General features: G+C 47.2%; 4 protein-coding genes across 4 annotated transcripts; all 4 read right to left on the bottom strand.

Annotated features, from left to right (window-relative positions):
• Window positions 1–148: 148 nt before the first annotated feature.
• Window positions 149–2,165, bottom strand: F4807DRAFT_405299 (cysteine proteinase). The gene has a single exon (XM_047996201.1). It carries the CDS (start codon window positions 1,988–1,990, stop codon window positions 404–406), a length of 1,587 nt encoding a protein of 528 aa, XP_047859488.1. The 5' UTR covers window positions 1,991–2,165; the 3' UTR covers window positions 149–403.
• Window positions 2,166–2,346: 181 nt separating this feature from the next.
• F4807DRAFT_405298 (nuclear protein DGCR14) lies at window positions 2,347–3,847 on the bottom strand. The gene has a single exon (XM_047996200.1). The coding sequence runs from the start codon at window positions 3,783–3,785 to the stop codon at window positions 2,454–2,456; it is 1,332 nt and encodes a 443-aa protein (XP_047859487.1). The 5' UTR covers window positions 3,786–3,847; the 3' UTR covers window positions 2,347–2,453.
• Window positions 3,848–4,433: 586 nt separating this feature from the next.
• F4807DRAFT_15591 (lytic polysaccharide monooxygenase) lies at window positions 4,434–6,511 on the bottom strand. The gene is made up of 4 exons (XM_047993268.1): window positions 6,311–6,511; window positions 5,521–6,105; window positions 4,754–5,457; window positions 4,434–4,687 (listed from the first exon to the last, which is right to left on the bottom strand). Exons 2-3 carry the CDS (start codon window positions 5,995–5,997, stop codon window positions 4,768–4,770), a joined length of 1,167 nt encoding a protein of 388 aa, XP_047859486.1. The 5' UTR covers window positions 5,998–6,105; window positions 6,311–6,511; the 3' UTR covers window positions 4,434–4,687; window positions 4,754–4,767.
• A 3,102-nt stretch (window positions 6,512–9,613) lies between these two features.
• F4807DRAFT_405292 (AIG2-like family-domain-containing protein) lies at window positions 9,614–11,817 on the bottom strand. The gene is made up of 4 exons (XM_047996199.1): window positions 11,231–11,817; window positions 11,167–11,174; window positions 10,993–11,108; window positions 9,614–10,864 (listed from the first exon to the last, which is right to left on the bottom strand). Exons 1-4 carry the CDS (start codon window positions 11,262–11,264, stop codon window positions 10,231–10,233), a joined length of 792 nt encoding a protein of 263 aa, XP_047859485.1. The 5' UTR covers window positions 11,265–11,817; the 3' UTR covers window positions 9,614–10,230.
• Between the last annotated feature and the right edge of the window lie 157 nt (window positions 11,818–11,974).

Here is an 11,974-nt window from a genome sequence, read left to right as displayed (position 1 = left end):
TGCAAGATAGCACCTAGGCATCCTAGTCCAAAATGCCCTGTTTCAAACGCCCGGCACTGCATACGTCAAAAGTGGGACCAACCGAGATAGTCTAAGTGTTACCACGTACATATAAAAAGCATCAACATCTTTAACAAAGAATTTTTGATCTGCTCGAAGCGGTTAATCATCTGGTTCGGCTTGAATATACAATGTCTATGAATAGCCTCAATGGCCCAAGCTGATAAAACCAAACAGATGTATGTTCATAGCACGAAGACACATTGAGTTAGCTGAGAAGCGCAGAATTGCTGGTATCTCTTTAGTAAAGTAATAATAGTAAGCCACAATGGGGTGTCAAGGTCCCAATTGTGACCATTTCTTGACTGAATCGATCCGATATATCCCAAATGCCTAGGTATTTTCATGCTTTCCGCTTGCCTTTGGGATCTCGCCGCCTTTCCCAAACCTGCAGATACGATTCGCCCAAATACAGCAGTTCTTTCTGAGTCTGCTCTACGAATAGATCTTGGCACACAACCCATTCATCTCTTCCCTTGTCCTTGAGCTGGACTTTCCACGTCTTCCGTTCCTCTCCCGAGTCAGCCACGTCCTCCTTAGCTCTAACAGCCTCATGCGTGACGTTTGCAACCAGATCGTACCAAATAGGTTCTCCTGGAGGATACTCTGCCGGGCTGGGTTCTACATAAGGCGATACATCAAGACCCACGCGCGCATCAAAAGTGACGATCGTAGGGTTGCGCTCTGATACAAATTTGTTTGTAGAGAAGCGCTTGATGTGGAATGTAAGGTAAGGCGGTAAAGGGTGCATTAGTCGATATCGTTTCCTCTGCGCTAGGTGCTCCTGCGCTTTGACACCGTCATATTTAGATAATATGGTAGTCAGGGGCACTTGCGGGATGATGTTTCGTTCCAGCTCGTCCTGAAATAGGGGCGCTGGTGGTAGATCGAGCGTCAAGAGTAAGAATCGACTGATTTCCGCCTTTACCTCTGCCGCCTCTTCGAATCGCAAGCGATCGTTAGCATCTGCCTTGGCCGTGATAGCTTGCGACTCGACTTTTAATTTCCCCTGGAATATCCTTTGTATGATACTGCTTCCCGGTTTTGTCCTGCTCCCACCCAGTCCCAGGTGCAAGTTGTTGAGAAACCACGATAAGAACTCGACAGGGTCAGATTGCGTTGTTAATGTAAACTTCTTGTTAGATCTTAACGAGATCTCTTGTAACAGTTCGTGAGGCGACACGTGGTTTTTGAAAGCTCGAGGGTTCCAGATCTTCCGGAATAGAATACCGCAACGCTTCACGAGCTCAGCGCGCGACGAGAGATCTTCTAGCAGGAAGAAATTGCGAAGGGGCGAAACATGAGATAGCGCCTGGACTACGACGTTGAGGTAATCGTTTTCCTTGATATTATTCATTCCCACAAAACCAGGCGTATACTCTTTTCCATCCAGTGTCCATGCGGTTCGCGCCTTGCGATCTAGCTCCATCACCTCCTGCTTCGTGTACCTCGGATCAGATACGTATTTTATATCGTCCAAAGATTTACTCTTCACTTCGTAGCCTTCTGGTAGCACGTAAACCTTTTGCGTCTCCATATTGATGAACACATGGTGTCCAACTTCGAGAGAGTGAAAATATGCATGCGATTTGGGGCCGCGTCCTTGAAAGTATTTGCCGCAGACTAGACACGCATAGACATTTATGTTTGACAGGCTGATGGAGCATAATTTTTCGAAGTCGAAGTCGAGCACGTTGCGATCGATCGTGTCTAGATAGAGATCATCATACCCTTCTGTAGGGGCGGACTGTCGTATCGGTGCCTTCGAAGGCTCATCCTCAAAATCGTCTTCATCGTCTAGTCTCCCATCTGAAACGGAGGTGCCATTCCCATTTAACTCAGGACCGTCGTCGACTCGCGATCTTTTTGATACGGGGGTGTCAACGCCTTGGAGGTCCTCTAAAGCTTCAGAGGCCTGTCTTTTCGACATGTTGTGTGGATATAGAATTCGTTTCGGGTCATCCAATTCCGGGAAAATATGGAAGATTTATTAGATCCTCAAGGCGTGAGGATCAGTGTTGGGTTGGATTGAATACAAGGCTAAAAAGCTGAGGGTATGGATGGGTGCAAGTCGCGATTTTGAAGCTTTCAAAGCTCAATTTTACCCTTGTCGGGTACGTACCTACTGCACCTAAATCTCTTATCCATATACGTGCCCCACCAGGCTCCAGACTCTTGGCACTTTCTCAGCCAATCAAATACTAGCAAAAACTTGCATAGAGCTATTCATAATTCACAAGCATAATCTCATGCAAAATCACAGGTCACAAGTTACAAAACAGGTCGTTACGGATATTGTCATTTTGTATTAACTATCAAGAATCATGTGTGACTGAACACTCTCATCATTCCGGGGTATCATATTTGTATCATAAGTCATATCTATTCCCGTATCACTTTGTGACTTGCTTCAACTTGGAACTCCTTGCTCTCATCGGTGTGCTTTGGCCGAAAGGTGTTCGAGGTGTACTTCCACCGCTTCCTCCAATCTTAGTCCAGAGTCGCTGAGCTGCTGGTGTTAGACCTGCTGTGACACGGGGACTACTTGGAAACTTAGGGACAGGCGTTTTGTCAACTCTTCCGGTCAACCCGATTTTGGCTGACGTTCTCTTGGATTGTGAGATCCGATCGACCATGCGATGGTGAAGGGCTTCCCTCTTACTTTGTTCCTTGATGATGAAGGGATTTGGGGTTGAATCTCCAGGTCCAAGGTCGATCTTCGGCGCCGTTGGTGGTTCATACTCTGGCTCCTCATCATCCACGAATGCGTAGCCGTTAACCCTAGGTGTTTCACTCCCTACAGTAGTCGATTCGAGTTCGCTTGTCCCTCGTTTTCCCGCAATAGCATCGCGAACGGCCGACAACGATGGGGATGATGGCACTGATTCACCGTCGCTAATCTTTGGCACCGGTAATCTAGTGTTCTCGTAATTTAGCCCCTTTGGAGCAGCTCGAGACTCAGCTTCCGCCTTCTGTATTCTAGTCTCCATCGAATCTTCTATACCTTCCGGAATAAACATCAAAGGATTCTTTGGCGTTGAGATCTTCACAATAGGTTGAGCGGATCTTTCATCTCGGTCCTTGATGGCTAAACGATCCCTCTTAAATCCATCATCTGTTAAGCTTCGCGTCTCCATCAGCTTTGCCTCGATTTGTTTTTGCTTCAGCTGCATTTTAGAAGGCATTTTATTCCCATTCCATAACCACGCATACTTCTCGGCCTTCTTCAAATTCTGTTTATCCAAAAGTTTGTAGAAACTCTCGTTGTCCTCGCTCGTGTATTTAGATTGGAAAGCACCTAGGCTCATATTCGTATCGATCTCGTCCTTCTCTTTCACGCCTGATATAGTAGATTCGGATGAGACAGATACTGGGGTATCTCCAACGAAACCCCTTGGTGTTTGCGCGCCTGGTGCTAGCGATGTTCCCCTCCTCGTTCTTTGGCGTCCCGGAGTCATGACTTGCTGAAGTCGTCGACTTGCGCTTGAAATCCATACTTCATCCTTCGATTCGATCGCATCTAGATATTCTTGCTGCGTTTCGCTCTCTAGAAGTCCAGGGAAGAAATCTCGGGCGATGATTTGTGAAAGCGCATCTGTATAGCTATCTTCGTCGAGTATCTTCTTTGGTCGCTTAATTCGCTTCGGCGCTGGCGGCGGAGGCATCAATTCCATATCAGTTCTCTTCCGGACAAGAGCTGTAGAAGCATTTTCCTTGCGATCCATGACTGCCTATAGCGCCTTGTTTTGCGAAAGGATGGTTCTTTGTAATCGAATTCCGGTGTTAGAGATGAATGATGACAGAAGGGTAACAGGCTGGCGGCGACAGGTAAAATGTCGGGCTATGTTTATCGATAGAGAGTCGAGACCCACAATAAGGTTAAGCCTCTGTGTGGATTAGCATGTGCCACTGACGTGATTCAAGTCAAAAGTAGGATATGACTAATCACAGTATCCGACTTATTCTTTTGCAAACCTCTCCTCATTTTCAAACCATCGATAGATACCAACCACATTTACGTCAATACGTACACTTCCCGCCTCCACATGACTTCGCACAGGTCGAAGGTGGTTCGATCTTGTCTACTAGTTGATGTATCTTCTTAATAATATTAAGCTTTACTACACTATATTAGCTAAAGGCAACTGTTTATGCAGGACTTAACAGTACAGCCATATATACAACCTTCCATAGGGATAATCATCCGTTCGTGGATAAACTAGTTGTCAAGTTTGACTCTAACCTTGTATATAGGGAGACGTTATAGTAATCATAAAACCGATTAGAATCGCAACAAATCTCCGCTTCCATCACATATTCACTCACACCGAAGGATGCCTCACTCTAACATGCGACCCCGTTTTAGCCATCTATGAATTAGACTTGTTAGTCGGGATAATCGTGGCAGTCATCAGACACATCACATAGCGAAGCTCGAACTCAATATGGTCATGAGGTCTTTGATTGACCTAGGTATGTGGAAGAAAAGGTATGTACAGTGAAAAAGCTAGTGTTACAGAAGTCTAGTGACGACCACGCAAGAGCGAAGGAAAAGAATATGCAACCCGCAGACCCCGCGAATGTCCCCAAATGTCATTTGTTCAACCGTCCCTAAATGAAAAATCCCCTTTTTCAATTCCGCCCAACTATCGTAACAGCGTCCCCGCCCCCTTCCCTAAAAAAGAAATCCAACGATGGGGAATAAACTTAAGCCTTGAAGAAGCGGACCATTCGCTTGCCGATGGCAGCGATGTTGAGCGTGGTGCCCTGGCCGGCCGAGCACGTGGTGCCGCTGGCCATTTGCATGGCCACGGACCATTGGCCAGAGGCGCACTGTTGGTAGGTCGAACCCATGCAGTTGAAGGTGCCTTCGGGGCTGCAAGCTCCAGTCAAAACAGATCCGGAGGAAGTGCTGGAACCGGAGCCAGCGCTGGCAGTGGGGGTAGCCGCGGCAGCTGAGGTCGCGGCACTGGAGGCTGCGGCGGAAGTAGGAGCAGCTGCAGCGGAAGTGGGAGCGGCAGCAGAGGGACTCTGGGTGATGAAGACACCGCCAGCACCGGCAGACGAAGCAGCAGACGAAGCAGGGGCAGCGGCGCTGGAGGCAGCTGCGCTAGTGGCAGCAGCAGCGCTGGATGCAGCCGACGAGCCCGAACCGGAAGAGCCAGAGCCAGAGCTGGAGCTCTTGCCAACTGTGCAGCCGCTTGTGCCGCAAGTGGCGACGGTGCCAGCGGAGGTGTTGTCCTCAACCGAGCTGCCGGGGTCGGCGAAAGCGTAGTCGTAGCCCTCGAGAGTGGTGGGCTTACCGGCAATGTTCATCACCAGCATGTCGGGAAGGGCGTCGAAGTCAGATTGGCTACCACCGGTACCAGTGAGCTCAAGAGCACCACAGTTCATGTACTGAAAAGAGTGTTAGCAAAAGTTAAAATTTTATGAAAGGTGAAGGGGAGAAAAATTACTTACCATTTCACGGTTGCCGACCTTGTTGAACCAGGTCCAGGCAATAGTAGCCTTTCCGGCGGGGATGTTGCTGGGGATGGTGTAAGGGTAGGTGAATGGGTCGTCAGCATCAGCGCTGTCGCCCATGTTACCACTGACACCCTTAGCAGGGCAGCCGCCCTCAATGGAGTGGATAACCTTCCACTTGCTGTCCTTGGTAGGGGTCGTGTCGTAGGTAATCGATACCTGGCACGAACCACCTCCGTGGGTGGCTTGGCCGACGAATGAGAGGGTCTGCTTAGATCCGAGGGCGAAGGTGTTGGTAGTACCACCGGTGGCAGAGTAACCGGAGCCGAACTTGCAAGGGAAATCGCTGCCACTGGCGTCGAGGGGCGAGTTGTTGAGAGCCGAGGGGTCAAAAGGAGCCGGGCTCTTCATCTTCATGTGGCCGTTAACAAGGGCAGCGAGCCCGGCCAAGGTAAAAATCGTAGAAGACTGCATTTTGAGTATGTGATGGTGAGACGTTTATTGGTTCCAGCCGATAAGATCTCTAAAGAAAGTTTGTGCAGGAATGAATTGAATGATCGATGTGAGTCAAGACTGAAGAGTCTGTATGTCTTATCTAATAAGGCTTCGAGTTAGTCTTATTATATCTACTTTACAATGCCACCTTGTTCTGTGGTTGAGAGTACACAAAGCGTTGAACCAAGTAGATAGATCTCGAAGAGGCTCTTTCTGATCAAATCATGTAGTTCAACAAGGTAATTGTGCAGCCTTTGGATCAAGGAAGCAAGCGAAACAATGGGATACTAACCTGAATTGCTTTGTTCTGGTGAGGGTGAACAGAGCGAGGTATCAGTGACAATGAGAGAGCGAGATCGATCAAGATGTTTCTTCGCGAGCCTAGACTCAAATGAAAGTTGATGCTCCTGGCGATTTGTAAAAAGTGAAGAAACTGAAAAACGAGGCCTGGCCTGTAAAGGAAGGAAAGACTTCTGTGAAGATGTCGTGAAGAGTGCTGCCACTGGCGTGAGGAGAGAAGAAACGAAACGACCGACTTGGGAGGGCTTGAAGCGATCGTATTATAGTCTTGGAGGATGGCAAAAAGAACGGAAGGCGGCAACTAGAGATGCACGATGATGGCAAAGAAAAGAATGTGACTAGCCTGGATGAGCTGCAGGAACAGGAAGAGAATGTAGAATGATTGGGTGCGGTAGGAATGAAGTAGAACACTTGCTCACGCCCATTAACGGTCTTATTAACTTACTACGCAGCGCGAGATCCACTCGAGGACTCAGTCGGGAGTAGATCGCTGTCTCCACACATTAGGTTCGGATGGAACGTAGCCAGTAGAGCTCAGCCATCTTGATCGCTCTCGTGGGTTTCGAAGCATGATGGTTGACGAAGGCGGACAAGGGCAGGGGGTAAGGGGGGTAGGGATGAAGTGGATGACAGCCTTGACAGGGAATGCAAGGTGGGAAAGGCGTTCGGGAATACACGATAGGCTGAATTACTTGGTAACCTCTTTTTTGGCTTGTTTCGTCTTGGCTTAACATGCGACCAAACATCTGGTCTAGATAGCCTTACTCACAGTATGACAGTATAGATTGACGTATCTTGAACAGTTTATACAGGGTTTTCTGAAAAAGCCCTTCTTTGTTCACATTTCTTTTGTTCAGCTGGCCTTGCCGGTTTACTGTTAGACCCCACTGTCTGGGCCGTATGGAGAAAAAGGGTCGAATCTTCAAACGACTCAGATCGACCTTGTTTGCTCCCTCAGTACTACCCCCCGCATTGGTCAACCGTGAGCCTGTGAAGGAAGACTTACATGCGCTCGCCTGCTGACGACTTGTGACAGAGAAATTAATTAGGACAGCTACAACTGCCTAAGCTGTACGAAGATGGCGAATATTTAGCAAAGGAGTGGAGAGAGGAATTCTTTTACGGCATAGACCTCGGCCGTTCCTGGAATTCAAGTTTCAGAATATACATAGCTCAGGGGATTTTCAGGCCCCACCAGCCTTTGGATTTTCAGCCAATCAGATGGCTAGAAGACTAAGTCGACTTGCCCTATTCGGACGAGTCCGGTAGCCAATCAAGACCCAATCATTTAGCTTGCGGCGTCACAAACTTTACCTTACGCTTGGTATTTCCACCGCGATTTCTAGAATAGTTGCGCAATCGCGCACAGGAACTTACCTAAGTTTGGAGGAGTCGTGAGAAACCGGGAGGTATCTCAAAAAGATACTCGTGCGCGTCTACGGAATAGTGTACGCCCGAAAATAACAGGACGAGATCGTCAGGAGGTACGAAGAATAGCCGTCTAAGAGCAGGGCGAAATACGGGAGACTTTCCGCTTACGTACTGATGGGCAAGGGGAATAGGGGAATTTTTTCGCTGCATGTCAAATGCGAAAAGGCTTTCAGCCTCTAGAATTCAGCAGGTCCAGGTTTGCGCGCGCCGGGAGATCTAATTACAGCCACTCACAGTCTCGAGACAGGGGTCACGTCGTTCCCCAAAAGCATTTTTAAGCCTTCCCAGGTTTAAAAGCTGCGTGCCCCCTAGCCCCTGGCAGGGGTTTCTGTGGCTTTAACCGTTGACAGCGATTGCATTTTCGCGAGAGGCAACCCCCCCTTCTCCCCTTTTCCCCGCCTTCACCAGACTTGTCGAAACCTGAAACCGTGCTAGTTTCAGGGATTGCCTAATTGGAGCCCTACGATGCAAGATTCGTCCATTCGAACTCTTGGACCAAGATGTCCCCTTTTTTCCTATCTGTGTCTAAAATTCTTTTTTCCATTCATTAACCGAATTACACAGTACCTCCGGCTGACTGGAACCTTCACCTCGAATACACGGAATAAGTTCCGAATTTAAAGTATTGTACGACTTAACTAGTCATCAGCTGTAGTACAGACATGGGTATAGAGATGCAAGCAAGAAAGCTTGAATTGTGGCAACCAATTATCTCAACCAATCGTGTCATACCCGGGCTGACCTGGGAGACATACATCGTACAGTAGTATCGCGTCCTTCGACTGACCGTATTAATTCAATACTAGCCAGTACAACTAATGCACGCACTGAAGTTTCTCACGTCGTGCGCCCCACGCGCCGTCTTCATACCCCAAAGTAGGTGACCGGACTGCACATGGTGAATCGGTGGCCACCGATCAGCTAGGAAGCGCCGAGACTTGGCGGATGGGTGTCAAATACCACCACCTCCTCAATCCGGGCTAGAAATATGAGGCTTTAACCATCACCGGCAGCCAGCTGGTCGGCCAGGCAAAGCCTAAGCATGCCACCTCCTTACAGAATGCCTAACCTAGAGTGCCTAAGACAGCAACTCGAATAATAGGATGAAGCCATTTGCCGTACTGCTCGTCTGTACTATATGGTTCAGCAATCACCAACCTTTCGAAGGAATATATTATACATACAATCTTGGAGCTTTCTCATTGCATCGCTTGTAATCGGCAGACGAGAAAATTTTAGGGTAATGCTTTGATCGGCATACGAGATAATGGTTCGGTCCTATGCTTTACGAGCAGCTCTTAAAAGATCACATGAACATGCGCACACCATACGATAGTATCGTCCGTATTTCTCAAGCTAGCACGATTATTACGAACTAGGCAGTGGCATAGGTATGCCCGTGTCCTCTTTCCAAGGGTTAAGTATAGGCTTCTACATGAATAGTAGGGCTACCATCTTTGGATGATGCGCTTCCGTTTATAATAGCACATTGGATCGATATATCGCTCGTAGGCATGTCTGTACCTCGACATATTACGTACACATGTTAAAATGGAGTGAGAGTGGATAAGTAAATCACCCATACTACTAAAAATTGAAGGGGACAAATCAGGCGTCATCACTGCAGCTGCCTCTTTTGAAGAAGACAAAAATACCTGAGGGATGACTTACTAGAAGCCTCCATAATTGATTCCCTTGGTTCTTGGCGTCAAAATAAGGCTTGTTATATCTCTCGGATAAATATGGGTACTGGTAAGAAATGGTCATCATCATTTACATATTACATAGAGGCTTAGCTACCTACGTCGGCGTCAGCGGTCTTGAAAGTGGGTGTTTAGATCATGCATGCATATTTACATTGATCCCTAAATCGATAGCTACCTGTATCTGTAAATGAGCTTGTAATAAACATGGGACGTAAAGAGCTTCAATAATGGTCTTATGTGCCACTGATTACCAATTAATTGGGAGTGTCGAAGGACTCGATGCTATAGGTTGAACGAGTTTCATGTTTACTGCCTTAAGATTGAAATAGGAATCAGTAGATGGTCAGATGGTAGTACTAAATGTGATGGTAAGGCGCATTTTTAAGCCTCTTCGGATTTTCCAAGTCAATCAACTCACGATTGGTCGCCTCGACTATAGCTAGGCCGACCTGGGTTTCAAGAACTGTTAATTCCAGCCGAGCTTCGCATAACGTCGTACGCGGCATACTATTTTCGACCGATACACCCCGGTTCAAGGCTTCATGCACCGATCCGCGAGGGAACCGAAACGAAACCTACTCGCCCATTGGGATTGGATCATGAGATGCATATTCTTCATTCTTCATTCCTTCTGCAGGTACTGGACTTCATAACTCAAACTCAAGAATAGACATATTTTGACTCCCATAGAAACGCCCAGATACTACTACTTCTTTGTTGGTCATCCAGGATTGTCTCGCGGCGATTATGGTCTAGCCAAGCTTCTAGCTGATCCCTAGTTGCCCGGAACTGTAATATAAGCGTCGTTTGTAACGAGTTGTAAGTCTAAGGCGGGAAGGCAATATTCGTAACGTTGCATTTCTATCGGATAATTTCCATATATCGCATAGAATATAATACGAAGATATCGCCACATTGGCATTGCCCTTGTTGCGGTAATCATCTCCTTCCTGTCCCGCATTAGATAAGGTACACGAGCAAGGAATATCATACAACTGGGCAGCTGCTGGGGGCATATAGACTTACAAACAGCAGCTTGCTTTTCGTCCTCATCGACCGCTTGAGGTGTGAAGTGGTCGGTGTCATCGAAGCCGTAATCTTCCCGTGTCCATTTCTTCATCTTCTCCCTTCGGAACTCTTCGAAATCCCATTCTCGGCCCTCTAGATTGTCGGGATGGTTGAAGACGTACACTTCACATTCGACCTCGTCGCCCTCAACGTTGCCTTGTCCCTTATCGTCTCCAGTCTTGGAAAGGAGGCAGGCTTTAACTCTTCGACGCTCATACTCGCTCCCTTCGAACTTATCAAGGTGATACATATTGGCAGGTGTCAAGCCTGTCACATACATTCCTCTAACCTCGTGATCTTTATCCGGTATAATGCCTGGGTAGTCCGCACCCTTTACCCGACTATAAAATCAAGAATCAGCTATGCCCCGGACGGCGAATCAGAAATCTTAATGCTTGGACTTCTAGTTGTTTGTACAGTGGGTAGAATTTAAGGCCGAAGACAAGGTCAATATGGAAAATCGACTCACCGTCGACAGAACCCGTGTAGGATTGCTGGCTTGAAATCATGAAGACCCCTCAGTACAGCAACGTTTTCTTTCGGGATCCCCCGATAACAGACCGTGAAGAACACCTCAGGGGCCATCTACAGAGTTGTGAGCAACTAATCGAGTACTACATATCTTCCGAAGGCAGGATCTCACAAGCGTCCCTGGTTATCATCAACATTGATGCAACAAGTAATATATAGTGCACGTTCATACTTACCATAAAAGAATGCTGCTTGAGTGCTGTCCGCCATCCGTTCCTTTAGAATGTGGTATTGGTCGTTTGCTAATTATTCTCTATATTTGACGATCACCTCTGTCCTTATTCGGAGATCTGTGCATACTACTGTATGCACAAAAGATAAATGGTATATATGTAGCCTTGTTCAATACGATCTCCGAAAATATTGATAATATGGACGGTTAGTCGAGATAAGGAGGGAAATAAATGTACATAAGTACTAGGTAAGTTTGACTTGTAGACTTCAATACCCGAGCTCTGGCACAAATTTAGTAAAGGATGTACTCATTAATGATGATTTAGGGCTAGGTAGTTAAGAAGAAAAGCTAGAGGATTTGACTTTATATAAGAGTTTGCATATCGAGCGCTGAGATTTTGGTATTGCCTATCCGTGACAATTCTATGTCCGATATCAGGACTCGCATCATGAAGAGTTCGATATTAAACCGAGTTACTCAGGTACGTACCCGAATAGCTCTAACCTTGAAACCTGGAAACTGCAGCTGCTAGAGATATCTATCGATAAGATCGACAAGGGTGTACATAATTCAATTGGTCAAAGCTCCATTAGTCCCTGTTCAAACCCCAGGCGGTGGCCCCAAGACGAGCCAATCAAATTGTCTGATAGTTTCCAAAGCTCGGAAAATCAGTAAGGCCTAGCGTTGTACCTGTACTGTCCGTTGAGCAGTCGCGCCCACCACCTTTGAATTTAGTTGTCGCTTC

This window comes from Annulohypoxylon truncatum, assembly GCF_022578515.1.
Source record: "Annulohypoxylon truncatum strain CBS 140777 unplaced genomic scaffold F4807scaffold_1, whole genome shotgun sequence".
Classification (NCBI taxonomy): domain Eukaryota; kingdom Fungi; phylum Ascomycota; class Sordariomycetes; order Xylariales; family Hypoxylaceae; genus Annulohypoxylon; species Annulohypoxylon truncatum.
This window is presented reverse-complemented; position numbering and strand designations above follow the sequence as displayed.